Here is a 27,199-nt window from a genome sequence, read left to right as displayed (position 1 = left end):
CAGAGATTTAGCTCAGCGGCATAAGCATCTATCGAGGTTGTGAGTTTGATAGCTGGTACAAAAAAAAAAAAAAAAAGAAAGAAAGAAAGAAAGAAAGAAAGAAAGAAAGAAAGAAAGAAAATGTTATAGTAAGCTAAGGTTAACTTACTCGTTTGAGGAGCAGCAGAGCATGAGGCAGGCTCTCACTACGTAGTTCACGCTGACCCGAACTCACTGTGTAGCCCAGACTGGCCTGGAACTCACATTAATCCTCCTGCCTCATTCTCCTGGGATTGATTACAGGCATGTGCTGCCATGCCCACCAAGGTAAATTTATTACTGAAGAAGAAATCATACAAAGGATGTAGGTGTAGAGCAGCAATGTGCGGCAGAGCCCTGGGCCTTCACACAACACACTGCTTGTGCCCCCAGCCTACAAGCTCTGCTCCTGCTGAGGGCCCATACAGGGCACGGCTGTGCATCTTTTAGACCCTGTTTTTGGTGTATTTTTGCTACATTTTGGTATATTTAGATACACAAATCCTTACTGTTGTCACAGTTGCTTACAGCACTTAAAACATCACAAGCTACACAGGTTTGTGGCCTGGGAAAGATAGGCTATGCCACCAGGTGAGCTTGGCCAGAGTACACTCAGGGACACTGGCCAAACAGTCACCTTGGGTGCATCTTTCAGACTTACCCAGTTACACAAAGAACTTTCACTGTACTTGTTCAGTGAACCCTACAACAACCCGCTCAGTTAAGCACCATCAGCTTACTTCATACCTAAGGAGGAGCAATCTGCTCACAGCCAGACAGCTCAGCCTGGTCACAGCAGGCAGCAAAGTGCAGCATCTTAGGACTCGGGACTCAGGCTCTCAACCCACACGCTAAAGTTTTTAAAGAGGAAGAGGGCTAGGCCCAGGAAGTGCGAAGATGAAAGTGGTGGTTTCATCGGATAAAGAAGCAAAACACAGAAGGGCCTTCCTGGCTCGTCCGCGGGCAGGGCTCAGCAGCTCCCACGAGTCATGACCTCAGCTCCCAGTTCCTGCTCCCACTCTCCTATCAAACAGCAAGGCTGCCTGGAGAAAAGGTCTCCTCCACAGCCGATTCGGGGAAAGACCACAGACCTAGGGCACTGCACAGCACAAGAACCAGAGATGCTCCCAGACACAGGACAAGCCGGTGGATGGAGCAACTTGAGAGTACAGGTGACAGTCCAAAGCCGTGGGGTAAACACCCACAAGCACATGCCAATATAAACCACTGCAAATAAATAAATATGTGGGGGAAGAGGAAAGGCTCTGCCATACTGTGTGCAAAGTGGCAATGACAAGAAGGCCACTATTAGGACACAACTGTATACCAGACCCCAGGCATCAGCCAAATGAAGAGGCCCACACGAGGCTCCACCTCACAATCTGAACTCTGCTGTGCAATGCATCCAGCCTGAGTCAGTGCCCCAAAAGAAGGTCACTCTGAAATGGCCACTCTACCTTTCTGTCACCCACTTTTGCCTGCCTCAGTCATTTCCCGTCTATAAAACCAACTGACTTCTTGGTGAGGTAGAACACTATTTCATAAAATGAGGTGTTTCCCAATTCCTGAATTGTAAGTAAAAAGTCAGGTAGATCTTTAAACTAAATTTGCTGTAATTTTGTCTTCTGACAAGTATAATTAATAAATGTAGGATAACAAAAATAAAAAATCATTTAGCCGATACCAAAGTAATAATTGTTCTAGGTGAGCATAATCAGTGGTTATAAAGATTAGCGGGCAAAACCTAATAGAGATGTTTACCTAACACCCAAGCAGCTCCTCACAAGATACCTGCTAACTACACAGGGAACATTGCAACTCAAGGGGAGAAAAGTGTGAGTGCTACCAACCCAACCAAGCCACCATGTGACCATGGCAGCAATGGGACAAAGGAATACAGAGACCTTTCTGACAGGAGGTGCCCAGAACACAGGTCACCATCACGGTATTCTTGGCCAAAACACTGCACATGAGTATAGTCATAAGGAAGCATCAGACAAAACTATAATTAGAGACAGCCACAAAAAAAGAGCTCTCTTGAAAAAAGTGTCAAGGTCATGAGAAACAAGGACCAAGAAACTGTCCCAGATAAAGAAGACTGAGGCAGTGTATCCATGAATGCAATGATAGGAACAGAGTAAAACCCGCCATGAAAACAGGACAGAATTGGCACAACAAATGAAATGTGAGGAAGACTTAAAGATGCACTAACAGCAGCCCCTGGCTACATGGGATGCTAGGATTTGGGGAAGCAGGGTGAAAGAATATGGGATTCAGTGTATGATTTTTACAAATTTTTGATAACAAGTCTGAATGATCTAAAAACTGACATTTTAAAAACCAAATAATAATGATGGTAATAATAACAACACACACTGACAGCTCCATGAGAGAAGGCGCCAGTGGTTGGCCAGCCAAGAACAGTTTGGCTTCCTCCCCCCAGCCCACCCTCGTGCCCACCAGCACACACCTCACAAGCCCGACCTGCACACTCTACCACCCAGTGGCCACTGCTCAAGGTATCACAGCTCCAGCAGCTCCCAATGTAACCAGGCAGCTCACAGGACTCTGAGCCAACCATCTGAGACAACCCACCCAGAGGATCTCTTGGGGAACTCTGCAAAATGCAGCTGCCCATGCGCCACACCAGCCAGACACCCAAACACCATTCTCACTTCACTAGTAAGTTCCTTGGCAGAAAGACTCTGGTCACTCCAGCTACGTTGAAGAATAGCTCCCAGCCTGCACAGAGGTGGTCTACAAAGTCCCAGGTGATGTCACAGGCCACCATGGGAGATAGTGAAGAAGAAAAGCACACATAGCAAGACCAGCCCATAGCCTGAGGCTCAGCGCCAAGGAAGGAAATGTGGTCACAGGAAGCCACCTTCGAGTTTGAAGCAGAAGGCCAGAAAGTATGACATGTGCACAAAATGAAAATGAGGAAAAATTTAAAAATGTTAAATGTTACTGGATGATGTGAAAATTTTAAGGCTGATCCTTTTCAACATGCCTTTTAGCTTCCACCATTCACTCAATCAGTTGCTTACCAAGGGCCAACAACGGGTCAGGTGCTGGGATCCACAGTGGCCAGGCAGACAGAGGCTCTGCCTTCACGGAAAAGCCAAACAATGCCCAGCATAGACACATCCACAGTGACATTAGCCAAGGGACAATGATGGGGCTAGGACCTCCCCTCTTAACTCTGCCAAAAAAGAACAGACAGGCACCAGGGGGCGAGGGAAAAGACACAAGAAGGCAGGGTAGACAATGCAAGCAAGCATGGTGGTGCGGGTCAGAGAACAGAGACAACCTGCCTGGGGCACTAAGGCTGACGCTAAGCAGAAACAACAGAGTCCCTAGATGCGAATGTCAGCGAGAAGGGGTGACAAGCACCCCTGGAAGCTTAGATCGTCTGATTTTAGAAACACACAGAATGGAACAGCAGCAGCAACTCTGACCACAGCAGTGCTGCATGCCACCTCCACTTCCAGGCCTGTCTGAACCTTGACCTGACCCCACTAGCTCAGGGGCTCACTCCCCTGGCCCAGGCTTCACTCTTCTGGACAAAAGGCTCTGCACATCACAAGGCCCAAGCTTATTCCTGAGACTTTTCTCTCCCACGGGCACCCTCTGCCTCAGGGACACCCAGGCTACAGCCTTCAATGCATCCAAACCCTGACGTTTCCAAATGCTCTTTATATCTTTTTTTTTTTTTTTTTTAAATCAGTACCAGGGATCGAACTCACGACTGCCTGCTTGCAAGGCAGGCGCTTATGCCGCTGAGCTAAATCCCCAGCCCCTCCAAATGCTCTTTAGTCCTGCTCTCCCTAGAAACCTTGACCCAGGTCTATTGCCTGTCTGGTGATGTCAGCCTCTGGTGGACACAGCCGCAGCCCACCTGATTGCCTGCAGAAGCTGCCTCTCCCGTGCATCAGCAATTGGCAGCTTCATCTTGCCAGTTGCCTGGCAACAGAATTTGAGATGGAGAACAATATACAGCTACATTTAAAATTCTAAGTGTGAAAAACACTTATAATTTATTACTAAATAATTACTATATAGTAATAAAGTATAATTACCAAACATAATAAATACTAAATAGTCTATACACCTAGAAAAGCCACAAGAACAAGGGAAAAATTATTAGAAACCACAAAAGGCAGTCAGTATCCGTATACAGAACCTACTGAATAAAAACATTAAATTCTACAGAAGAACATAAAACAAGTCTTAAATAAAGAAAACACACCTGTTCTTAGATAGACTCAATAATGTAAAGATGGTAATTCTCCCTAAGGTGAAACATACATGCAATTACTCCCAAAGAAAATTTTACCAGAATTTGCATATGGAAAAATTGATTTCCAAGAATACTCAAGAAAAGTCTGGGAAAGAAAAAGATAAACACTAGTCCTCTCAAGTGCTAACGTGCATTATAAACCTATATAGTAAATTAAATAGCTTGGTAGTAGTAAACAAACTAATGGAACAGAAAACAAAGAAAACTCAGAAACATATAAAAACTGAATCGGAATCTGAGAATGTCACAGTGAATGGCACTTCAAAGAAAACCAAAGAAGAAAAGGTAGGAGTAGTACAGAAGTAGCTCAGAGCCATAGGCTAGCACCTGCACTGCCCAATGAGTTTCCCTGAGAAAGCTGATGGTAGAAACTCTCTGGGGCCAATTTAGTAAAGTTAAAAAGTTAAAAAACTCAAAGTTAAACATCAAAGTTAAAAAACATCTCTGACCCAGTAATGCCTATCCTGGGAATTCAGTCCACTCATATGCATATACATGTTCCAAGAGACAGATGCAAGCTTAGTTACTGCATCATTAGTGGTGATAGCAGATTGGAAACAACTAAAGTACACATCCCTGGGACTCATTAAATAATGAAGTTTAAGATCCACCAGGTAAAATATTATACAGCAGTAAAGAGATATCAGAGTTCCTGGAGAGTAGCTGAACATGCACATGACATGCAGGCCTCACCCAGAGCTGCCGACTGAGATCTCCAGGGAACAGTCCAGCAACCCACAGAGGTGAAGATGGTGCAATGGGAAATCCAGGGGAACATGCAGAGGTGAGGCTGACCCCACCCACTGCGGCCCCAAGAAGTGGTGCCCGGCAACACTGCATGTGATTAGTACTAGCTGCTTATCAAGCACAAGCCTACACAGCACACTTGAGTACGTGGCTAAGTCAACGCTCACAGATGTGCTGTGTGCACACCTGCACTGTATGTACCAGGCCAACCATTTACATCCTGTGTCACACACGCACACACACACACAGAGGTATACATTTTACAAAAGAAGCTACTGACAATGGTGGTCCTAGGAAAACTTGTTCCCATGATACATTCTTGGTGCTTTCAAAATTGTTACTCCAGCCAGGCATGGTGACACACACCTGTAAACCCAGCACTCAGGAGGCTGAGGCAGGAGAATCGCTGCAAGTTCAAGATCAGCCTGGGCTACAAAGTGAGCTCAAGGCCAACCTGAGCTGCACAGCAAAACCCTGTCTCAAAACACCAAAACAAAACAAAACTGTTACCCAAAGCCCACTCTGATTTACAGGAAACAGGACAGAGGACAAGTTAAACTACATCACATGTAACAATCACAAAACTAAGACAGTGACAAATCCAACAACTAACCAAACTGAAATCTTTTTGTTTTGCTTTTATGGTGCTGGGGTCAAACCCAGGGCCTCAGGCACGCTAGCAGATGTTCGCTATGAGCCACACCTGGCCCAGTGTGATTTCCTCAAGAGACCTTCTGAGGGAGGTGGGGAGAAGCACGTAGAACCAACTCTGAGCCCAATGTTGACTGACTTATTTGTAGTCTGAATCAAAAAAAGCTGTTTTTTAAAATTAGGATATATGAGAAAAGAGCAAGTTTAAACACTACCTGAAAATATTAACAGGTGAAAAGGTATGAGGCAGAAGCTGTCTGGGAGTAACACAGGAGAGGAGAAAGTGGGCCGCTGCTAAGACATGACAATGGGCATGCAAGGAGTCTCAGACACCTCCTGTAGTTTCTACTTCAAACTCTATCTAACATTGTTTTTGCAAGCCATACACTTTTTTTTTTTTTTTTTTTTTTGTCTTTTTCATTTTTATCGGTACTGGAGATCAAACTCACGACCGCCTGCTTGCAAGGCAAGTGCTTATGTCGCTGAGCTAAATCCCCAGCCCCACATTATTTTTTAAGATAGGGTTTCATGCTTCTCCTGTCTCAGTCTCCTGCGTACTGGGACTACAGCACTGCACCACCACACCTCTGCCTGTGGGACCTCTCCATTTTGTTTGTTTATCTGTTTGCTGAGATACAATTGCTTGGTATACAATTTGAGTTAATCTTGAACTCACTATGTAGCCCACACTGGCCTCACACTCAAGGCAATCCTATTGCCTCGGCCTCCCGAGTGCTGGGAGTATATGTGTACACCACCACCCTGGCTGGTTCTCCACACTTTTTTTCTTTTTTGGTACCAGGAACTGAACCTAGGGCCTCACACTCACCAGACAGGCAGGGTGTATAAGCTGCGTTACAAAATAAAAAGATGAATTACAAAATAAAAACAAAAAAGCAAGGTTACTGGAGGAAAAAAAAATAATGAGAACCTATATCAGGCTTCCTGCTTGTGACTTGAATCAACTCCTCTGCAGGCCTCTTCACCTGAGCTCTGGGGGAGATGCTGCAGTGAGAATTGTCACCAACATGAACAGCAGCAACAGTACAAGGCGCGACAGCTGGAGTCCGGTCTCCTCCCCAGGTCCATCCACAGACAGCTGACTTTAAGGGGACAAGCAGATCTCCCTCTTCACGGCTTTCCACTCCTGTTTTTTCTTAGTATGTGCCATGCAGCACACATCCTATTCACGAGCAAGAGCAACCAGGCACAGCACTCAATAGTGTTCAGTGCAAATTCGAATGCAAAACAATGCAGGAAAGTTTCAGGATACAAGGTTCAACAAAAAAAGAGACAGTGTCAGCCAGGCTTGGAGGCTGAGGCAGGAGGGTCCTGGGCTACCTAGTGAGTTCAAGGTCAGCTTCTGAAAGTATACAGTGAGACTGTCTCAAAAAAAAAACAGAAAAAGAGTCATAATATTTTACAATACATATATATGTACATATGTATATTTTTACATGCAAAGAGAAGGCTATAGAAAATATATCAAAAATTAGGAGTGGTATGATTTTTTTTAACCTATATACTTGCCTATTTTTCAAATACTGTAAAATTGAGTATAATCAAAACAAAAGCTTTTTCTTATTTAAGTAAAGGGACATAATAGTAACAATAACCAGGCATAGTAGCACATGCCTGGGATCTCAGCCCTTGCAATGATGAGACAGGAGGATCAAAAGTTTGAAGCCAGCGTGAGCTCATCACAAGCTGAAGGCCAGCCTTTCCCACATGGCAAGACCCTGTCTCAAAAAAGCATTTTTTTTTTTTTTTGTCTATTTTCCTTTTTATCGGTACCAGGGATCGAACTCACGACTGCCTGCTTGCAAGGCAGGTGCTTATGCCACTGAGCTAAATCCCCAGCCCCTAAAAAAGCATTTTTGTAACTGACTTTGCCACTGCGATTCTACCAAGGGTCCTGCCACAACGGGCAACTGAAAACAGTGCCTTCACCAGCAAAGGAAGAAGGTCCTTAAAACAAACCAAGGAACCCAGTTTCCTCAAGCAGTGGGACTACATAGATAGGGTTCCTCATACCCGACACACCCCACCTGCTCAACAGCCCAGCTGAGGGGCACCAAGGGGCACAGACATCAGGACAGATGAGAGCATGCTGCAGGGTTAAGTACCAATGTCCCAACATCCCATACTGCAACCCTGACCCTCAGGGTGCTGACACTGGAGCCAGGACCATTAGGAGTTGGTTCAGACATGGGGTCCAGGCCTTCCTAAAAGAGACCCCAAGGAGTTCACTGGCCTTTCTACCATGGGAGGACTCAATGGGAAGAAAGTTTAAGAACCATAAAGTGGGCCCTCAGCAAACACCAAATCTCCCACACCCAGTCTTGGCCTTCCAGCCTCCAAAACTGTAAGCAATAAATGTCTGTTGTTTACAAATCACCCATGCTACAGAAATTTGTTATTAGTACCTGAAGGAACTAAGACAATAAGCAAAACTGAAGAAGAGTGCTCAGAAATGAACTGCGCATGCCCCAGAGTGCTTGCCTCACGCAACACAAGGCAGTGAGAAAGGGTAAGGAGTCTCTCCAAGTCCCAGAAGGCCTGCAAGAGCCAGCCACACACAGACAAGGGCACAGCGGGGTAGTGCTCGGGAGACCTGCAAAGACGGGAAATGTGTAGACCAAGAGAAACTGAGCACCTGCACAGGTCCCCTTACAAAGCTAACATTTCTCTTCCAAACAGTGCCACTCTCTTCCCTAGAAGCTCCATGGCCCCTGTACCAGTGGCCACAAGGCCACTCCACCAAGAATGGAGGAAAGATCTCCTTGGTAACCACATCTACCTATGAGGTGGTTCTTGGTTAAGTATTTCCTGATCCCTCTGCTCATGCAGCACTCCACACTCCTCCACTTCCCTGCGTGGGGCAGGAGGGATAGGCTAGCTGGATGCAAGGTTGGGGGAGTGCCCCCCAACACCAACAGCCCAGGCACCGCCACCCCAGCACTCAGGACGACTGTCTCCAGGTACTAACTGGTATTATTATTGCTATTTTGTATTCCTTTTTCCTTTTTTAAAGAATTCTGTTCACAATTTATACAAGGGAAAACAGAAGTGGCACAGTCTTTTGGAGATTTTCATCAACATCACAGCACCACCAATTGCTGCGTCCTTCGGCTGCCTGCAGCGACACCTGCAGGTAGGAGCCTGAGCTGCAACAGCCGTGCCTGTGACTACAACGGTAGGGAGGGGCCCTTGGCTTCTATTGAGACTGGCCCCAGAGCAGGACAGAAACCTACAGCTCTGTAGAGGTAGGGCAGGAAGAGAGGTGCCACATGCTGTGCCCCCTTCCTCCGCAGTGCCAGTCAGGTCCACTGCACTGGTCACTGGACAGTATTTCTCACAAAGTCTCCAGCAGGAACAACTCAGAGCTGTGACGTTCTCGTACTATCCACATGCCCATTCTGCCTTGTTCTCCTGTCCAACCCTAACTTCTCCTCAGAGGAGTTAAGTCTAGCACTGTAAGCACTGTGGATTTCTTTTTCTTTTTTAGAGATGGGGGTCTCTGTATGTTGCCCAGGCTGTCCTCAAACTGGAGGCTCAAGTGATCCTTGCTGGGCCTGCCAAGCAACTGGGCCTTCGGGCACGCACTGCCACACCAGGCTCAGCACTGGTGTTGGGACCTTCGCTGATGGGTCCCAGCTGAGATGTTAGGGAGGAAGAAAGAGCTGCAAGGTTGGAGCTGGGGATTTAGCTCAGTGGCATAAGCACCTGCTGGCAAGCACGAGGTCATGAGTTCAATCCCCAGTACCCCCCCCCAAAAAAAGAGAGAGACACAAGGTGAGGGAGGTACTAAACTCAGTGCTGGCAACTTGAGGCCAAATTAACACTTCCCTCAAATATCCCCCACATCACCCAAAAAATACTACACATGTGACTACATGTAAAGACCTGCACATTACTACCTACAAATAAAAAAAGTACATCACAAGAATGTAAAAGCACAAGACAGCCTAAGGGTGCAAGGCCTGAGGGTGCAAACGAACAGCAATGGTAGTCCCTGCTGCTGCCAATAAAGAGCAACAATCCCAGCTAGTGCCAGCATCTACTCTGACCCTGTGGTTCCGAGATAGTGGCCAAAAACCGTCAACTGCACTGCAAAGAATACACCATGCTATTATGTAAATTATACTTCAATAAAACAAAATCATGAAATAATATACACTTCTCTATACAATAAGAACCACTGTTTAGTATGATAGACTGGAAGAAACCAGCTCTGTAACATCCAAGTGCAAACCTGAAACCCAAGTGCTGGTATAGAAGCTAGAACAAATTATCTAAAGGATCTAGTGATCTCATTCAAATCACTGTTAGACCATGTATGGCACACTTCTTAATCCCAGCACTTAGTGAGGCTGAGACAGGAGGATCACAATTTTAAGAGTACAGTCCAGAGAACTTAGTGAGACTATCTCAGAAAACCAAAACCAAACTATATTCTGTGAGACTCTAATGGCCACAGTGATTCCTTTGTTGGATCTGGACAAAATAAACAGAAAACTATCTGGAAAGGACTCACTATTCTAGATCCAACTAAAAAAACCTGTGCTTTGTGGAAGGAGGTCAAAACACCAACACTAACAGGAATTTAAAAAAGAAGCTGAGTCCGATTTTCCTGGGTGACTTTGAGGAGTTCAAGACGCCAGAGGAGAAAGTAACTACAGATATAGTGAACAGACCAAAGGAGGAGAAGTAGACTGAAAAAGTGACTGAACTGCTGATGGTTGATACAAAAAATGTTTAACAGGTAAGAAGAGTTTTTCTTCTTTGTGGTATGAAGATTGAACCTACTCACTGCTGACTACAGGCTTGTCTTTTGGATTTTGTTTTGTTTCTTGTTTTTTGTTTTTGAAAGAGTCTAAAACTGGCATGGTGGCATAGCCTCCTGAGTAGCTAAGATTACAGGTACACAACACCATACCCAGCCAATAAATTACTTTTTAACTAAGGTATATGTTATAGCTTGCATCTAGATGTCCCCTCAAAGCCTCACGCAGTCATAGGAGGGGTTTTTTGGAAGTGGCTGGATCTAGAGTGTTGATGGATCACAGATGTGAGGAATGATTCATGGTGAGATGCTAGGATCTCCACCCTGGGTGTGAATGATGCCCACCTTAAGGATGGATAGGCTGCTTAGGATACAAGGGACAGAAAGTTGCTACTTCTTATCATTTGCTACTTGGCTGCTTTGCTGGCCTCATACTGCCAGGAACTCTTTCTCCTTTGCAATACCCCTGTCAAACCTCCCTGCCTTGAAGCCAGCCGATTACAGACCTCTACAAAATGTGAGCTAAATAAATCTTTCCTGCTTTAACTTTAGGTGTTCAATATTTTGTCTCTGCAACCAGAAAGGTAACTAAAACAGTATGTACATTGTTTTTTTAGATATAATGTATGGCAAGCCTAATATACAACAACATAATGTAAACATAACTTCCTATGCACCGAAAAATCAAAAAATTCCTGTGACTCACTTTATTTCAATTTTCTCTTCGTTACAGTGACCTAGAACTCTCTTAGTGAGGACTTCTCAGCTTGCAGGCAGAAAATCAAAACTATTAGATCTCTGAGGTATACCTGTATTTAATCACTCCTTTACTATGAAAATTCAGAATTCCCCCAAAATTCTGTTGAGGGAATGTGGGTATAAATAACCCTCAAGTGCACAATGCAGTGTACCTGAGAGTTTATGTGTCTCCAACCCCGCCACATTCCCAAATTACTATGTTGAATTCTAAGCCCAAGGTGATGTGATTAGGGCACAAGGGCACTCCACAGCTGGGCTTAGTGCCCTCACAGGAGACCCCAAGCACTCCCTTATTCTCTACCATGTGAGCACATACTAAGGAGACACAACAAGGGCCCTTGCTAGACACTGACTCTGCCCACAACTTGAGATCGGATCCCAGCTTCCACAACTGTGACCAAAAAATTCCTGGTGTTTGCTGGCTGGTTGTAGTGGCGCCCAGCGAGCAGAGGGCTGAGGCAAGAGGATTATTTCCAGTTCAAGACTAGCCTAGACTACAAAATGAGTTCAAGGCCAGCTTGAACTGCATAGCAAAACTCTGTCTCAAAACGAAAAAAAATTTTAAAACTTCTGGTGTTTGTACCTAAGCTGTGATGTTTTGCTGCAGTAGCCTAAACAAAGACAACTACATCTATATTCAATCTCCGTCCTCCTATGTGATTATTTTAATGAGAAACTGCACACAGAAAGAACTCCAGAAAACTGCTTAGGGTTCCCTTGAGTCTAGCTGGATGCACTTCGCACGCAGGTAGAGTGTCACTCCACGCACCAGGGAAGAAGCTCCTAGGATGCAAACCTGAGCACACACAGGGCAAAGATGGGCCAGTTCTCCACCAGCCAGGATAGGCAGGCCTCACTGGACACCCTTAGCAGGCATGTCCAACCCAGCAGCTCATGCATGCGGCTCTGGATAACACGGCATGCAGACCTGCAAGGCTCTAAACTTTTACCCTGATATAAATTTAGCATAGCCTTTCATGACCCGATGCTGCAGTGCTCCAGTACCAACACATTAGGCAACTGCACACTGTGGGGAAGTCATGCCGCAGCGCTAACTATGCCTTCTGAGCCAGGAACAGTTGGTGGGACCAAAATCCACATGTAACACATCAATTGATGTCCCATCATGCACTTGTGTGACTTTGGGACTAAAACACAGCAATGACCAGTAAACATATTTCAACCCACCTATACATGCGTGGGTTTACAAAGAGAAAGTTATTATTACATGTTATAACATGTAAGTTTTCTTATTTGTTAAATTTGAGCTTATGTTGTTTCATAAAATAATAAGCCCAGCATGGTGGCAGAAGCCTATAATCCCAACACTTGGAAGGCTGAAACTGGAGATTATCACAAATTCAGGGTCAGCTCAAGCTACATAGTGAGTTCAAGGGCTGCTTGAAGTACATGAGATCCTGTCTCAAAAAACAAAATAACCAAATAGATTAATAAAATAGTAAGTTTATATATAAAAAGGAACTTTTGTTACTTATACACATTAACAACACTATAAACTTTAGATGCACCCTTCCTCACTTAATACAGCCCAGGAAAGACAAAAGGGTTCAAAAACCCTTGAGAATTCAGAGAACATCTAAAAAGGTCATGTGTCAGAAGCAAGGCTAAACTAGCCCAAAAATAAATAACACCATGGACACATATTAGCAAAACTTAAAAACAAGTTTCTGAAAGGTGAGGCTGACCTGCAAACTAACTTTGGCAATAAAATAAAATTCTTTGAAGGAAGAAAACAAAATCCAAAGACTCAACACAAAATATATATAATATGTCTAATACCCAATCAAAAGTTACAAGACACATAAAAAAGCACAAAATCAGAATACAATTCAATGAACAAAAACAAACCAAAAAATGACAGAAAATGGAATCAGCAGATAAAGACTTTAAATAAATATAGATGAATACAAGGATTTAAAGGGAAGTTACAAAGGCAGAAATCAAAGTCATTAAAAAAATTAAAGGAACTTGCAGAGCTGAAAAAGTATCTGAAACAAAAAATCTACTGGATGAATATGAAGATTAGATACTAAACAAAGAAAGATAGTAAACTTGAAGACAGGACCCTAGAAACTATCCCAAAGGAAACACAAAGAGAAAAGATCCTATAAACACAAAATTGCCAGAGCAAACCAAAAAGGACTGAAACTAATGATAAAGGGAGCACTGGAAAGCTGCCAGAGGTGGGTGTGGGTTTCTTTTTTTTTCTTTTTTTTTTTTTTTTTTTTTTCCAAGAATATACAGTGTGGGGCTGGCGAGTTAGCTCAGTGGCATAAGCGCCTGCCTTGCAAGCAGGCAGTGAGTTCGATCCCTGGTACCGATAAAAAGGAAAAAGACAAAAAAAAAAGAATATACAGTGACTCCCAAGGTGTGGGGGTTTTATCACACACAGAGAATCTTGACAAACTTATCAGAAGCAACACAAGTCAGACAACAACAGCATGACATTCTCTAAAATAGGGGGAAAAAGCATCAACCTGAAATTCTACACACAGAAAAAACATCCTTGGAAATAATGCTGAAATAAAGACCTTTTCAGACAACAAAAGCTGAAAGAATTTCTCACCAGCAGGTCTGTTCCATATGAAATACCAGATCTGTTGCTCTACCTTATACCTTCCTCTACTTTCAGATCCCAAAAGCTTATTTCACTACCTTTCCTTTCAGAATCCCATACTCAAGACCTTCTTCCCTCTCCACGAACTTGATTTACCCATACCCAACAACTGTCTTCTCTGAACTCCATTATTTAGCTGGACCTTTAAGACTGCTGTCAGAACTCATCTGAGCATTTACAAAACTTATTTTCCCCCATTTTTTTTTCTTTCTTCTTGTTTGGTCTTTTTGAGATAGGGTTTCACTATGCAGTTCAGGCTGGCCTTTAACTCACTTGTAGCCCAGGCTGGTCCTGAACTCACAGCAATCCTTCTGCCTCAGCCTTTCAAGTACACCACCATGTCGAGCCCCTACTCTTTATTTTATAAGTCATTCTAAATTGTTCACTTGACTTAATTAACTGGGAATAAGACTCCGTGAAAACAGCTCACACAGTGAAAGGAGAAGAACAGAAGGGAAGTAGTGGGCTGAAGATGTCAACCCACCAAAAAAGAATGCAGATTTTCCAAGAAGCAGATCCCAGGACAATTGTGCTGCAGACACTGCTAGCTCCTCCAGCTCCAACTGCAAGGAGAACAGTGTGACCCCTGCAGAGCACCCGGGAAACATGTTCTGAAAGTGAGTACAAGCATAGAACAGCTCTTGAGTCAGAGAAACCCTGTGTCCTAATCTAGCTCAGCCATTCAATAGCTATCTGACCTCTGGCTTATGTAAAATACACAAGAGGTCAGGTATGACACTGCATGCCTGTAATCCCAGTATTTGGGAGGCTGAGACAGGAAGACCACCATGAGTTTAAGGCCAACCTGGAATATACAGAATGACCTTATTTAAAAAAAAAACAAAAACAGGGGCCAGGGATATAGCTCAGCAGCGCAGCACCTGCCTGGCAATCGTGAGGTCATAAATTTGATTTCCAGTATCAAAAAAATTAAATAAATAAATTCCATAAAAACCCTATGAGTCAGGCACTATGAGGATCACAGAAAAAGTTTTATTTGCCTAAGTCACTGCATGCAGGAAGTACCAGAAGCAGGATATGAACCCAGGGCTCTGCAGGTACATATAATACAATGGACAACATGGGCACACACCCTAGCAGTATTCCTGCAGGAAGAACATAAAAAATTACGATGCTATGCACAAGGCCCTTCTGGCATCAAAAAAACAAGAAAATGGAGGTACTGAAACCCTTATACACAAACAATGTGAGGTCTTTGTTGGGGGGGGGGCCTCATTTTGGCTCTGGCCCTCCACTGGCTGCACAGATTATTACTATGCCTCATAGCAAGAAAAAGCAAGAAGTCAGAAGCCAACTGAGCCCCAATCCTATTAACTGAAGGACTGCACCTTACAAAGAAAATGCTAAGATAAAAAATGGGTGTTGCATGAAATGAGACCAATTATAAACAAATTCAACCACCAGATGTCAGGGGAGAGACATGACAACTGCACAGGAACAGTTCTTACCTGGGGAGCTCTGGGGGTTCTGGGGGGACTTCAGCAGCACTGGCGATAGCTCCTGAGGCTTCCACTTCCTCTGAGTCCTGGGTACCCTCCTGCTCAGCCACCTGCGAGCCCAGCGGCTGTGCCTTCTCCACCACCTGAAGCCCAGTAGACTCCATGACAGAGTCAATCTCTATTTCTTGAACTGGGACTGGGACTGGTTCCTTCTCAGCAGTGGCAGTCCCCACAGCCTTGGCCTCTTCTTCTTCCTTTTTTCTGATTTTCTCTTCAAGTTCTTTCCTCTTCTTTTCATCATCTTGACGTGCCATGTGATCAAAGGTTTTGAACACCTAAAATCAAACAGCAATCCAGCAATCAATTCACACATTCTTGAGAAATGTAGAATCTGGTAAGCACAGAATTAAAACATAGTGAACAACAGCAAAGAAACTTTGGCAAAATGGAAATGCACTACAACTTTACTGAAAGGTGACAGGAAAACCTTCTGTAGAAAAGTTCCAAATCAAAAACAAGGCTAACAATATTTCCATACCAAGGACACACAGCTAGACAGTCTTAACTGTCATCATGTTTACAGGCCCAATCTTGCTCACAGTGCAAACACTACACTGCCTCGGCACCATGGGCTTGTGAAGGTACCAACAACTCAGAATCAAAAATGAAAGGTGAAGACATAGTTGAACTTCAATCCATGAAATGCACCCCAGCTTCTCAGGTGGCTGCTGCCCTTCCCACACTGTGAAGGTGAATGGGAACCTAGAGCATTTAATCCCCGAAGTGTCTACCAGGCATCAATAGTGTGCAGGGAACACAGACCCCAAAGCGACAGCTGTGCCTTCTAAGAACCTGACAGTCTGGTGTGTGGACAAGTCTCCCAGCCTCTTCTGGGACATGGTGATACCCGGGAAGATCCTAGGACCTCTTTACCAAAAAAATACAGTCAAGACAGACCCATACATGACAACTCTGAGACAAGAGGGAAGTGATGGAGCCCTTGGTGTCCTGCCAGCCACAGGTGGGAATGACCATTCTGTAGTGAAAGAAATCTAGAGGAAGAAGGAAGGGGATTCAGGCAGACTCAAGAGGTACAGCCTTCACAGGGACCCTTGGAGAAACCAACCACTGGAGGAACCCACAGTGCCAACAAGTAGACTGACCAAGAATCAGCAAGATACAGCCCAGCGTGGTGGCGCACACCTGTAATCTCAGCACTCAGGAGACTAAAGCAAAAGGGTCACTGTGAGTTCAAGGCCAGCCTGAACTATATATATATATAGTGAGACTGAAATATATATATATATATATGTGTATATATATATATATATATAGTGTATATATATAGCAAGACCCTACCTAAGAAAGAAAGAAAAAAAGCAACCAACCAACCAACCAAGAAAGAGCATCGGGCGAGCAGGCAGCAGAAACACCTGCAGTAGCTGGAAGAAGGCCAGGCTGGGAGGTCAATCCCTAAGGGACCGGGTGGGAGGGCTAGGCTGCAGCAGGTATCCAACAAGAAAAGGGAACCAAAGATGGGTGCTGACACACAAACTGTGCCAAATGCTTCTATAAACAGTCTCAATCTCCCCCTCACACAAGAATTCTGTGGAAAAGACAGCATCAACACTGCAAAGATGAGAAAAAACAAGGCTTGGAAAGGTTAGGTAATTTGCCAACAGTGCTGTCAAGAGAAAGAAAACAGCAAAACTTACATCAGACACAGCATGGAGTGAATTTAAAGAGTGAAAGGCGACACAAGTAAGGGAAAATAGAGTCCACGAAGGTTAAAACCTGGAAACTCCAGGTCCATTTCAGCACCGAAGACAACCTGAAGCCTCTAACTTGTTTGTTACCCACATCCAAGCACAGCCACTCCACCCCGCCCAGGCCCCAGAGCTGCATCTTCAAATGAGGCTCCTTCACCAGATTTTACTAAGCAGCACTTCTCAAACTGGACTTCAGGAAAAAGAGCTGTCAACTGTAACAAGCAACACCTCAATCTAACTGACTCTCCATTAAAATGCACTGCAGTAGGGCTGGGGATTTGGCTCAGCGGCATAGGTGCCTGTCTTGCAAGCAGGCAGTTGTGAGTTCGATCCCTGGTACCAATAAAAAGGAAAAAGACAAAAAAAAAAAAAAAAATGCACTGCAGTAGCATATGCTCCACTGTTGTCCCCCATTGACATGTTCTGAATTTTGTTTAATATTTTTCTTTTTTTTCTCTCTTTGAAATAGATTTAAAAAAGAAAAGATGGAGGGTGGGGGATTTAGCTCAGCGGCATAGCGCCTGGCTGGCAAGCACTAGGTCGTGAGTTCAATCCCCAGTACCAAAAAAAAAAAAAAAAAATGGACAAGACAAATCTCAAAAGCAAAGAAAAAAAAAAAATACACTGCAATATTACAGAATGAGATGCAATGTCACACACATCAATCCTGCTGATGGCCTGTCACACTGCACAGGCAGACTGTGTGAGCCCCAGAACCAGCAGACACTGACTACACCAACGTCCACCACACAAGATACTAGGGTGAACCTTTCCAGCTCCAGAAAGCAACAGCCCAACCCTCCAATCAAGCCCTCTCTGCTGGTGTTTGGAGACCCCATGTATCCTCTCTCAAGTAAGGGGGCCACAGGAAGAGAAGTCTTATGCCATGTAATCAGGAATAGAAAAAAACCCTAAGTGGCAGAAGAGTAGGCATGGGAGGTGGGGGTCAGGAAATGACCCACCCCCACCAAGAGATAATACTGTGGCAGCATCAAGTCCCTAGTTTGATGTCCCAACCCACAACAAAACCTTTGCCAATACTGAAATCAACTTACAAGCCTCCTCACAAATGACTGTCTATGACTAGCAAAGCAGGTTCCTAGGAATCTCCCAGACCTACCAAGGACTATGCTTTCATATATTTAGTAGGACTGTGCTTTTAAAAGTTCCCTGGGCAGGTTGCCCACAATGGCACCTATCTATAACTTCAGTACTCAAGAGGCTGAGGCAGCCAGAGGATACTGAAAGTTCAAGGCCACTCTGAAAACCTGTATGGTTGATACACTGTGTCAACTTGAGGAGTCTAGAAGTTAAACTATATGACTCAGCAGGGGGCCAGGGGCCTCCATTTGTAAATATTCTCATCCTGTGCAAGAGGAGGGCACAGAGATTTGTAGCCTGCTTACAATTCAAGGGAGGAAAAGAGGCTTGCTCTCCCCTCCTGCTCTTGCCGCTTTTGCTGTCTTCTGTCACCTTGACATCTACGCCACACCACCTTACCTTGGAGCCAGTTGACTGAAACCTCCACACAAACTGTGAGCTAAATAAGCGTTTCCTCCCTTCATTTAGAGAGAAAAGTAACCAATACAACTACCTGTGACCCTTTCTATAAATAAATACATACATGCATGCCTATATACATACTAAACATCTTCCCCAAACACAGATGGCAGCTTAGTTAACCTACGATCATTATTCCAATCACCCTATAACAGGCAACAGAGTTAGACAGAAACATAGGTAGTTAAACAAGGCTGAATCTTCAAAGGAGCTAGTGCAGAAGGCCAGATACTTTGCAGCTGTAGGATAGACAGACACCTCTGCTGTGGGCCAGATCTCAAGACAAAAGATAAATCAAATGCAAGCACATACTTCCTACAGATAAGCATCAGGAAATAATAATCTATCTAAGTAGGTCTGTATCACCCTGAGGAAGCCAGGAGTCACCATCCCAATTCCCTACAGGAAGAGTCACTGTTCTTTTATGCATGCCTGCTTGTTATGTGACTCGCTTCCCCATTTGTCCCCGATTTAATCAATTTTACCTGAGCAATTAATCTTACTGGTTGGCCATAATTCTGTCCCACCTTGTGCCTACCCACCTTGTGAATTCCCATTGTTCCCAACTTAGACTCCCCTCACTTTGTGGTTTTATCTACAGAAGTCCTTAGAAAAGAGTCTTTGACAACCCACTCAGGACCCCTTCTGTCTGTCAGAGTCTTCTCTCAATAGATATATTCTGCTCTTAATTTCCATTGTTCCTAAAATTCATTCTTTGATTTTAGAGAACAGGGACTCATACTGCATGTATAACATGTTGGAAGTTTCTTTCCCCTGTATCAACCCAAGTTTGAAAATGTGTGTCCTCTTTGAGTCATTCTTCCCCTTCCTCTGCCCTGCTCCCCAAAAGAGCTTATCCTAGAAGGAGTAACTTAACTTTTAGGAAGTGTTTTATAAAGAGTTGCCAAATAAATGAACACACTACCTCTGTCAGTTCACTTGTAAAACAGAGACTGAGACCAACCTCTCAGGATGTATTCAGGTTAAGATTATACCTGAATAAAACATTTTCCAAAGCACAGTGTTGTACAGTATAGTGCTGTAACACTCTTAAAAATGTTCCCTTCTCCTCCTCATTTTTCTGCAAGCTACAATCATCCTAGACAAAAGTTAAATTGCACCCCACAATGTAGCAGTTACATGTGAGAACAGAAAGATTAGTAATCAGAAAAATGAAGTTTTGAGTTCTGGACACGATGAACTGGCTCTGTGGTTTTGGCACAACATTTAACCTTGCTGAAAAGGCACATAAAACTTCACCTTATCTACCTCGCAGAGACACTGCGAACATCGAGCAGCAAGAGCGCATCCACGTGCAGTACAAGCCTGAAAAACACCACCTCTGATGGCTCTCTGATCACTCACATGGCGCCTGAGCCACTGACAGAGATGGAGCAGCCCGCAGTTCTGAGGCTGGACTGGTGGAGCCCCATGTCTACCCCTCCTCCGGCTGTCATTTTGCTGGTAGTTACTGAACTATTCTAAACTTCGGTCGCTTCCTGTGGGTACTAAGTAGAATAAACCCGCCTATAATGACACTTCAGCGGGTAACATGAAGCACTTTACAGGTGCCAGGGTACAGCAAGAAGTATCACCAGCATTTCTGTCTTCTCAGGTTCCTACAAACAGCCTCAGAGCTCAACTGAATACTTTCTTTCAATGTCATCAGAATCCCACCCCTCCCACGAAACTTTCTCAATTTTTCAGCTATCGTATCTATTCCTTTCCTTCCAACCCACTCGCTCTATCACGTAAGTGGTCCTACAGAGTTCTGTTGCCTTCTCTGTTTTATTTCCTTTAACTGTAAGTGTCGAGAGTAGACAGACCGTTATTTAAACACCCACATCACCCTGTGGCAGGTGAAAAGAATGCTTATAACTAAATTCCAAAGTACCCAGTCAACTTCATTCAGTAAGTATTAATAGCACTTCAAACACAGAAAAACTTAACCGGGGACGCATAGATTTACATCCGAACGGAAATTTAATCACCGCCACCAGGTCTCCCCTGGATCTGCGAAGTCACAGCGGAAGGCGCGGCCACACCCACCGCCCGGCACAAAGCCTCGGCCAGCCAGGCACCTCCGGAGCCAGGCAGCCCCACGGGCCCAGGCGTCAGCCTTGGGGACGCCCCTCCGCTCCTCCATCAGCCCCCGGCCCGGACCCTGACGGCGGCCCCCGTGAGTTCGGCACAGGGCCCGGCTGCCCCCGCGACCGAGCTGCGGGATGTCTGGTCGCGCTTCCCAGCACATGCAGCGACTTGCGCGGGGTCACCACTGCGCCTCTGGGGGACGCGGGCGTGCGGGGTCCAGGCGCTGAGGGGCCGAGGCGGGGCCGCGGCCGGGACCCCCATCTTGCCTCACCTGCAGTACCAGGGCCTGCGCGGCGCCGGGAGGGAACCCCATGCGGTCCGTTGGGTGGCGCAGCAGGCGATAGAAGTCGGTCTTTCGGTAGAGGAACCCGAAGAGCACACGCAGGAAGTCCTGGACGTTGCCCACATGCTGCAGGATGCCCAGCAGGGCCTGGTCGTACAGCTCCGCAGCTCCGGGCTCCATATCGCCGCCGCTGAGGGGACGCGCACACCGCGGGTACCTTCTCACACCCGCCGACTCGCCACTTCCGGCGTCTACATCTAACGGATCCCCCCAGACATCGAGGCCGCGGAACTTCCGGTCCGCGCCTATTCAGCCTTGCTGCCCCGGGCTGTTTTCTTGAGACCCCGCTACCCCGCGGGGTCTTCCCTTCAGCAGCTCTAGCTAAAAAATACCAACATGGGGCCGAGGTGGCACTTACGCGCAAGTAGGCCGGTGCTGTAGTTGCTGTGAGGAGCGCACCTGGCAGCCATGCTTGAAATGGGCGGAAGGATCTTGATGAGAGCAAGGTCATGTGATAAGCATCTTGCCTACGTACTGTCAAAGTATAGTCTTGTAAAAGTTTTTCCAGAGGCTGGTCCGAGTGCAGTGGTGTTTACAACTAATTGATCACAACCAGTTACAGATTTCTTTGTTCCTTCTCTACTCCCACTGCTTCACTTGACTAGCCTAAAAAAAAAAAAAAGTTTTACCAGAGTTAGACTAACCCTGATTCCAAGAAAATTTCGAGAAACTGGACATTTATAGATATGTTAAGAAAACAGAGTAAGATCGCTAGGTTGGATACTAAGCAGATTGGTGTTATACAGTATGATAAAACTATAGGTTATCTTTTCGAGTGGACAAAAATGACGTACCTGTATTGGACCAAAATCTGCAAGTTAATATATCTCCATAATGTAAAGGCTCTAGTGAACTTTAAAAGACATTAAACTGAGGTAGATTGCCCTACGTGAGCGGTTGTGAAAACTTTCTCGTTTTAAGACACATTTATGCTCTAATCTGGTAAGGATTCCATAGAACTTTTATTTGGTTCTGTTTATCCGTATTTAAAATTAAAGGGCCGGAGATACAGCTCAATGGCATAAATACCTGCCTGGCAAATGCAAGGTTGTGGTACCACCACCTCCCAAAATTAAATACTATGTAAACTTAATTAATTGAACACTGTATAAATGCTGTTTATATACAATATTTTGGAAATTAAAACTTACAAAATTTTGAAATAGCTACAAAACACATCACATGTTACATACTTTTATTTAAAATGATCTTTGAAACAAAGTAGAATAGCATAGTTTTACATTTTTGCAAATCTCTTTTTTTGGTTTGGTTTGGTTTGGTTTAGGTTTTTTGAGAGGAGGTCTTGCTTTGTAGTTTAGACTGGGCTTGAACTCCCTATATAGCCCAGGGTGGCTTCAAACTTGAGGTTATCCTCCTGCCTCAATCTCCTAAGTGCTGGGATTACAAGTGTGTGCCATCATACCCAGCCTGAAATTCTCTTTAATGTCTATGTCTTTAATGTCTCTTTAATGTCTAATGTTTATAGATAACAGCAAGATCCTCACATCTGCTTCTGCACTGTTCCTTTGCAATATGTTGCTTTAATCGAAGAATACAAACATCCCAGTCTCACACAGATCATTAAGAATGAGACTGCTTTGTCTTTTTTTTTTTTTTGACTGTTTTGTCTTTTCAAAATGAAACTGGCAAGATTTTTCCAGAAATGGAAGGCAGTGAGGAATGTAAAGCTACAGTACTTATTAATGGAGTTTGGTACCTAATTAAAAAAAAAGTGTGTCCCCCAAAATTCATATATCATAGCCATATCCCCACTATGACTGTATTTGGAGATGGGGGTGTTAAAAGGTAAAGTCAAACTGGTTATGAGAGTAGGACCCTACCTCTGAAGAACTAATATTTTTATAAGAGGAAGAGTTGGACATAAGGTCACACACCTATAATCCTGCCGTGAATGAAGTGAGGCAGGACAGTCATGAGTTTGAGGTCCTTGAGGAGGAGAACCAGATTGGAGAGGAAAAAGAGACCCTAGAAACTTCACTGTGCACACACAGAGAAAGAAACACAGTATGTAAAGACACAATGAGATTGCCACACACCACATACCAATCCTGAAAGCCCCCTGATGCTGGACTTCTAGCCTCTAGAACTGTTAAGTGAATTCATTCTGTAAATCCACTTCATCTTTGCTGCTTTTTGCAACAGTTCCAGCAGGCTAGTGCCACGGCCTTGATCTTGTTGACACTGCAGTATTACCCAACATTGCCTTTGCATTATTACTACAAATGCCAACATAATAAAAAGGCAGATAACATCACAATGTTATTTTTACCTTGAGACACTCTTATGCTTTGTGTTTGGATGGTCCCCCCCAAGCCTCATTCAATCATGGAGGCAGCTAAATCTAGTTTGTGATTGGTTTATTGTCTAGCACTGGGATTGGCAGTATGAGCACTGTACCTGCCCAAGGGTGGGGAGCTATCATACAATATAAGAGAGAGAGAAGGAGGCATGCTTCCTTCCTTTGCCATTTTGCTCTTGTTCACCACCATGAACAGTTGTACCTCAGCCATGCCCCCTGCCACCCTCAGTATGAAACCTCCAAAAAAAATTGTAAGCTAAATAAACCTTCCCTTCCCTAATTTTGGGCATCAAGTATTTTGTCTCAACAATGAGAAAAAAGTAACCAAGACAGACATCCTTGATAGCATAGATCTGCAGTGCCAGAACTCAGGAGGCTTAGCCAGGAGATTGCTTGAAGTTGGAGGGCAGCCTGGGTTGCATTACCCTGGCAAGGTATGAGGGAATTAATCTGATCTAGGAGTGTCCAGTGTGCACTAGCAGGGGGCAAGGTGCAAGGGCTGGGATAAGCAACATGAAAAAACACAAAAATCAAGGGGAATAGTTATGGAGCAACCCAGTGAATGATGTCCTCAGGCTTCAGCTGTGCATGGTCTGGTCAGCACCCAGAGTGACCAGAACAGGGCTTTAAGTGAATCATTTCTTCAGAGTGAGCCTCAGAGGAGCAGTCCAGGTAAATTTTCTAGATCTAAGGCTGGATTTCTGAAACTTATAGAGATAGTTAATATGTTCCTGGGTTATATAGGTGTGCAGGTATGTATATAGATATAGCTGGTCTTTTAACTGGTCATAAGCTACATGTAGTTTTTATTTAAATCTTGTTTTTGAGTTACCTCTGTCATAAATGCAGGCTCATTATCACTGCCATTGATCAAAGATAGGTCATATCTAAGGATGATTTTTTTAGAGCAGAACCCTACAAACTTTTATTGTCTTTTCACTATGAGTAGGGAATGTAAGGTTAGTGTCAGTGACAAAGATATTGAAGCCTGACCTGGATACAGGGTTATGGGTGCCAGTGCAGTGGCTTGAGCTTGCAGGACACATATAGGGGGCAGGTCTGATGGCTGGGGTTGATGTTTTGGTCTATCGGATCTGCAAGGAGGAGTTAGGTTTCTGAACCAGATTATTTTGATTCATTGGTAGAAGATTTCCAGAGAGCAGCGGGCAGCAGTTTGCTGTGCATGGGCAAGAGAGTATTGGCTAAAAGAGTTTTGTTCAAGATGACCACAGCATACCTAGCCTATTGGACTTAATCCTAACAGAACTACTTTCATTTAGAAGCAGGGTGTCCTTAGCACCCTTTGGGGGATCAATTTTGTAGAACAGTTCATCCCAGTACAGCATGTAGCACCTGGACAGTTAGTTAGGTCTCAGCCTTAGGTAAGCACCTTGTCAGCTTTCTTGACCTGAAGGACAGTGGCCATTAGAGCACAGAATCAGGTTGGGGAGGGACAGGTCCTTAGTGACCAGATTTGTACAGGTAGATCACTGGGCGCTCCCAGTGATTGACAGTTTGAATAAACATCACTGTTTTTGTGAACTCAAAGATCCAGATTCCATAGAAACCAGACGCTCCAATAAATTTGTGGAGTTTCTTTCTTGAAAACAATTACTGCCAGATATTGTAGCAGAGCTTTAGTGTCTGGTCAGCAGAAAGCATGAGTGTCACTAATCAGAAGTGCTTTTTCAAAGAAGAAACAAGTTTTTGAATTTCTGGGAGGTTGAATACAGGTTGGTTGGCTTTTGAGTTAAGAACTTGGGTTTTCCCATTTAAAATCAAAAAGGATCTGGCTGATAGGAGCCAGTCAAAGGCAGGAGAAGGCATTCTCTAGGTTCAGACAGGTTTACCAGCAGGCTATCAGTGGCAGACGACTGAGGCAAAATATACTGAGGGCAGTCGTGGCAGTATTGGCAGGTCAGAGATCTTGAACTGACTTTATAGGCAGGAGAGGTGTATTTTAGCAGTTGGAAAATCTGTATTGTTTGCTTGGGGAGCTGTGACAGAAATCTGTCATCAGAGCCTCCCTGAAAATAGTAGGAGGATTTTTAACTCCAAATGGCATTGAGTCCAAGTGAGCTAACGTTTTACCTCAGGATTTTCCCAGTGGAAGGGGCTTTTAGGAGCAACTTGCAAGCAGAGGAAGGCATCTTTTAAATCTAGAACAGTCCAAAAAGGTGCATGGGTTGGGAACTATAGAGTGCAAGGTAATGGCTGCATTGTTGATGGTACAAAGATCTTGCCCAAGGTGATTAACAGTCTGTCAGGCTGTGTAGCTGGATGTCTGTTTCTGCTTCTTGTGACCGCCTAAAGCAACAGGGATCACAATAAGGTGGCATGATAGATAGCCAGGCCCAGAGGTGAGTCTTTATTCCTCTGGGAGGAGAGTTTTCAGACCTTCAGCATTATGCTTATCTGTCTCAGGCTGATGTAGGCAGGCATCATCTTTCTCTCAGGGAATAGTCAAAGTTGAAAGTGTATCATTAAATGAAGCTGACTGGCTTGGTGTGAAGGAGATGTTCTCCCAGGCTGCAAGTTTGTGCCTGGCAGAAGGGGTGAGAGGCAAGAAACTCAGTTTCCCTGGTGATGGTAACTTTTTTACAGAGGAAACTTTTGAAGGCAGAGAGTTCTGTTTCATTGTCTACCAGGGATGTCACAAGTTTGCCCTTAACTTTTGCAAAGATCGTAGGCTCCTGGGGGCCTAATTTTTTATGGGTACCAGGGATCAAACTCAGGACCACATGCTTGCAAGGCAGGCACTTATGCCACTGAGCTAAATCCTGAGCCTTGGGGGCCTAATTTAATAGAGCTTGAACTGTCCTAGCTAGTCGGGCCTGACATGGTGCACTCATTTGTCAGGGCTGATGGTCCAATTTTTCCTCAGTCAAAATGTAGAACTCAGAAGGAATTGTTGATAGTTTTCTCCAGTAGATGTTAGATGACACTATCTGACCAGAGTAGGCATGTCTATGGTGGGGCCTGTGTGGCCAAATGAAGGCAATGGCTGGCTGGAACCAGTTCAATTGGCTGGAAGTAGAAAAGTTGCAAGCAGGAAATGAAGCTATGTGTTGGAAGCCACTGCAGTGGCCAATGCAAGTGCCAAGATGGGATTCTCAGGAAGCACAGGTCTCTTTTCTTTTTTCTCTCTGTGATGCACAGAGTGGTTTGGCTTTATTTTTAACTCCATAAAAGCCCTTTTCCTGCAGTCAAGTAGTGTGGGTTTTGCTTAGTGGCCATCTCTGACTTCCTATGTGTGTGTTTTGTACCCCTGAACAATGGTACAACACACAAAGGGTGGGTGTCCCTTCATAAGAGAGATCATTCAGATGCCTGCCTGGCTGCACCCCTCATGGAGACTTAGGCACAAGTTAGCTAAGGAGGGTGTGAGGCCTTCATTATGCCATATATTGACCACCACAGAACTGCAGATAAGGACCCAATCAGCCACTGTGATCAGTGCTTCCCAGTCTTGGTGCACAGATGGAACAGCCTATTGCTTATGGTGTCCATGCCACTCACTCACACAATCATTCAGCAGGTAGTCATTCCAATCCCCCTTCCCTTGAGGGTGGCCTTAACAAGAATTGATCAAGCTCTTCTTCTGTTCAAACTGAGCAGGACTGACAGACTGACTAATTGGGGTGCTGCCAGGGATATTATGGAAATCATGCAGGAAGACAGTGTCCTTCTTCCTTTGGGGTCTGATGTGAGCCAATCAAGTGGGGAGCCAGTACTCCTCTTCCAGACTTCCAAGGAG

The 27,199-nt window shown here is 44.6% G+C and overlaps 1 protein-coding gene across 3 annotated transcripts in view; it reads right to left on the bottom strand.

Moving 5' to 3' along the window:
* Nucleotides 1-21,663, bottom strand: part of Nudcd3 (NudC domain containing 3) — a 104,842-nt gene extending 83,179 nt beyond the window's left edge. Inside the window, exons 1-2 of one of the 3 annotated variants that reach the window (XM_063234396.1) lie at nucleotides 21,481-21,663; nucleotides 15,369-15,694 (exon numbers count right to left, since the gene is read on the bottom strand). In XM_063234396.1, coding sequence (XP_063090466.1) covers nucleotides 15,369-15,694; nucleotides 21,481-21,573 — 419 coding nt within the window. In that variant the 5' untranslated portion in view covers nucleotides 21,574-21,663. Of the gene's footprint in view, nucleotides 1-15,368; nucleotides 15,695-21,050; nucleotides 21,457-21,480 lie in introns of those variants that run through there. The other 2 variants (XM_063234397.1, XM_003465820.5) reach the window with 2 other exon arrangements.
* Between the last annotated feature and the right edge of the window lie 5,536 nt (nucleotides 21,664-27,199).

This window comes from Cavia porcellus, unplaced genomic scaffold, assembly GCF_034190915.1.
Source record: "Cavia porcellus strain 051 isolate PalLab524CR breed Dunkin Hartley unplaced genomic scaffold, mCavPor4.1 scaffold_23, whole genome shotgun sequence".
Lineage (NCBI taxonomy): Eukaryota > Metazoa > Chordata > Mammalia > Rodentia > Caviidae > Cavia > Cavia porcellus.
The sequence above is the reverse complement of the archived record's forward strand: the minus strand, read 5'-3'. Positions and strand labels throughout refer to the sequence as shown.